At 39.3% G+C, this 2,904-nt stretch overlaps 1 protein-coding gene across 19 annotated transcripts in view; it reads left to right on the top strand.

The window, feature by feature from the left end:
* The window catches only part of LOC109475463 (signal peptide, CUB and EGF-like domain-containing protein 1), a 62,005-nt gene that overhangs the window by 25,556 nt on the left and 33,545 nt on the right, over positions 1-2,904 (top strand). For 3 of the 19 annotated variants that reach the window (XM_019776065.1, XM_019776069.1, XM_019776082.1), the window contains one exon: positions 2,082-2,204. The exons of the other annotated variants lie outside the window; for them this stretch is intronic. In XM_019776065.1, coding sequence (XP_019631624.1) covers positions 2,082-2,204 — 123 coding nt within the window. The remainder of the gene's footprint in view (positions 1-2,081; positions 2,205-2,904) is intronic. 19 annotated transcript variants of the gene reach the window in all.

Raw genomic sequence — 2,904 nt, 5'->3', positions numbered from 1 at the left:
TTTCAAATACCACAAGTATGAAATTCCAGGCAGTTATCATTACATAATTATAAAATTTTCTCATTAATTATGCAAATTAAGTCATTATTAACATAATCAACATCTTCCTGTGTTTCTCTCGTTGTCAATTACCAATGTCACAAGCTTCAATTGTCCTATCATGGAATGCAGCTGATTTATAGAATTTCCCCATAAATTATGCAAATTACATCCATATTTGCATAATTGTCACATCATTATATTAAACATCGCGTAAGCTACCTACATACCAAAAATCACGACGATCCGTCAATCGGTTCTTGAGTTATCCCCTTTTGAATATTTTCAAGAATATATCCCTGCAGTTCTAGAGCAAGCCGCTAGGGGGCCCAAACTCACGTCACTTCTTCCCCAGCACAAGAGGTACCTACCATCCAAATTTCGTCACTCTAGCATGTCTACATCATGAGATATCAAAACCGGAAGTTCAGCTGCAGTACCATAACAAGCCGCTAGGGGACCCAAAATCTAATCATTTTGAGGTCTCATCAAAACCTACCCACCTACCAAGTATCAAGACAATCCATCAAGGCCTTCTCAAGTTATCGTGTTTACAGACAGACAGACAGACAGACACACACACACACACACACATACACGAACGCCCCTGAAAAAATAACCTTCTTGGCGAAGGTAATTACAAAAATGCAACATAAACTAGAATGGCCACATTTGTGAGCCGATACAGCATTCTTGACTCCATCTCTCTTCTCATGCAAAAATGGACTGTTCATATCAACCATTTCAGGTCAAACTAGAGTTCCCCGATCTCATACCTTCGCCAAATGATGTTAAACTTTATGACTGACAAATTATAGATTAGATTATTCCCCCCTGATTTAAGAAATAGGAACCTAATTTTCATGAATTATATCATTTTATCATAATCTCAACCAAAAGACAGTCTTATATTAACAAACAATGCATTCTAGCATTTCCTAATAAATTATGCAAATGAGGTCCTGATTTGAATAAATTATGTTTAATGATGTTCACGTCAACTAAACTTTCAAATACCACAAGTATGAAATTCCAGGCAGTTATCATTACATAATTATAAAATTCTCATTAATTATGCAAATTAAGTCATTATTAACATAATCAATATCTTCCTGTGTTTCTCTCATTGTCAATTACCAATGTCACAGGCTTCAATTGTCCTATCATGGAATGCAGCTGATTTATAGAATTTCCCCATAAATTATGCAAATTACATCCATATTTGCATAATTGTCACATCATTATATTAAACATCGCGTAAGCTACCTACATACCAAAAATCACGACGATCCGTCAATCGGTTCTTGAGTTATCCCCTTTTGAATATTTTCAAGAATATATCCCTGCAGTTCTAGAGCAAGCCGCTAGGGGGCCCAAACTCACGTCACTTCTTCCCCAGCACAAGAGGTACCTACCATCCAAATTTCGTCACTCTAGCATGTCTACATCATGAGATATCAAAACCGGAAGTTCAGCTGCAGTACCATAACAAGCCGCTAGGGGACCCAAAATCTAATCATTTTGAGGTCTCATCAAAACCTACCCACCTACCAAGTATCAAGACAATCCATCAAGGCCTTCTCAAGTTATCGTGTTTACAGACAGACAGACAGACACACACACACACACACACATACACGAACGCCCCTGAAAACATAACCTTCTTGGCGAAGGTAAAAACACACAAGTCTGTGTGACCTGGAAAATTCTCTGCAACTTTGTTCAACAGCTCCCCCTTTGACTATTGTTGGTATTGCACAAAAGTATTGCCCAGGGATGCAAGGAATTGTGAGTGTTGATTTATGTTGATTCCTGCTGAATATTGGGATCAGTGATGCTAACACCAACTGAGAACAATGTTTGGTTGTGAAAGAATCTTTCTCTATACTCTTCAGTTTCAGCTATCAAATCCATCCTTCTTTGCCATGCAAATTGACTCTTGTGTATCATTTAGCCTTTTATTTTAGGTAACCACTGAAATTCTTTTATATCAAACAATGATGTACATGTGTATAGAATGGTGATACAATTAATTGTTTCAGATGAGGACGAGTGTGCAGTGAATAATGGGGGCTGTGTACACGAGTGCACCAACACGCAAGGGAACTACCGCTGTGACTGCTACGATGGATTCATGTTGCACGACGATGGACACAACTGTATCGGTCAGTGGGACATTTCATGAGAAGATGGTCATCATGACATCATGTGGTTATTTAGATCCCATTTGAAACACCCTTTTATACAGAAGAGACACAGTACCAGTACTGAGAAAGCTTACTGTAACTTTGCTTTAAAGTAAGGATTAGGTATTTAAATCTACTGAGCTGTACATACGTGTAGGTTCCCACTTTCAGGAGAACCACATCTTGAGCATGTTAAACTTAAAGAACCTGCAACACTTCTCAGAAAGAGTAGAAGTACACTCAGCCATGTGGTGGTTCTGACCAATTAGTCTATAATTGAACAATGTATTGGTCAACTCTACCTCAGGCATAAAAATGTGTCTGACGCAGAGTTAGAGGTAAGAAATGTTGTTACTGCTGGCAGGTAATTCGACACAAAATGTACAATGTCCACACACAACAGGGTTTTGTGGAGAACCCAAGCAGGCTATTTAGCTGACCCAATAGTCACTCAAGGAAAGCAAATGAGTCCCAGGCCCCCCAGTCTCCTATTTTCCACATTCTGCATGCTGTCAACACCTTTCAGCCCTACCCTTTCTATGCAGCATAGTCTGGAGCCCAGGAGAACTGGAGGGAAGGGTTGTATTGCTGGAGAGGTCCCAAGTTCTCACAGTTGTATGTTGGCTGCTTGCCTTCAGAGGCAGATGGCTTGTCAATCATACTCAGTAAGCACTTCTCG

This window comes from Branchiostoma belcheri, unplaced genomic scaffold, assembly GCF_001625305.1.
Source record: "Branchiostoma belcheri isolate BF01 breed outbred unplaced genomic scaffold, Haploidv18h27 scaffold34, whole genome shotgun sequence".
Classification (NCBI taxonomy): domain Eukaryota; kingdom Metazoa; phylum Chordata; class Leptocardii; order Amphioxiformes; family Branchiostomatidae; genus Branchiostoma; species Branchiostoma belcheri.
The sequence above is the reverse complement of the archived record's forward strand: the minus strand, read 5'-3'. Positions and strand labels throughout refer to the sequence as shown.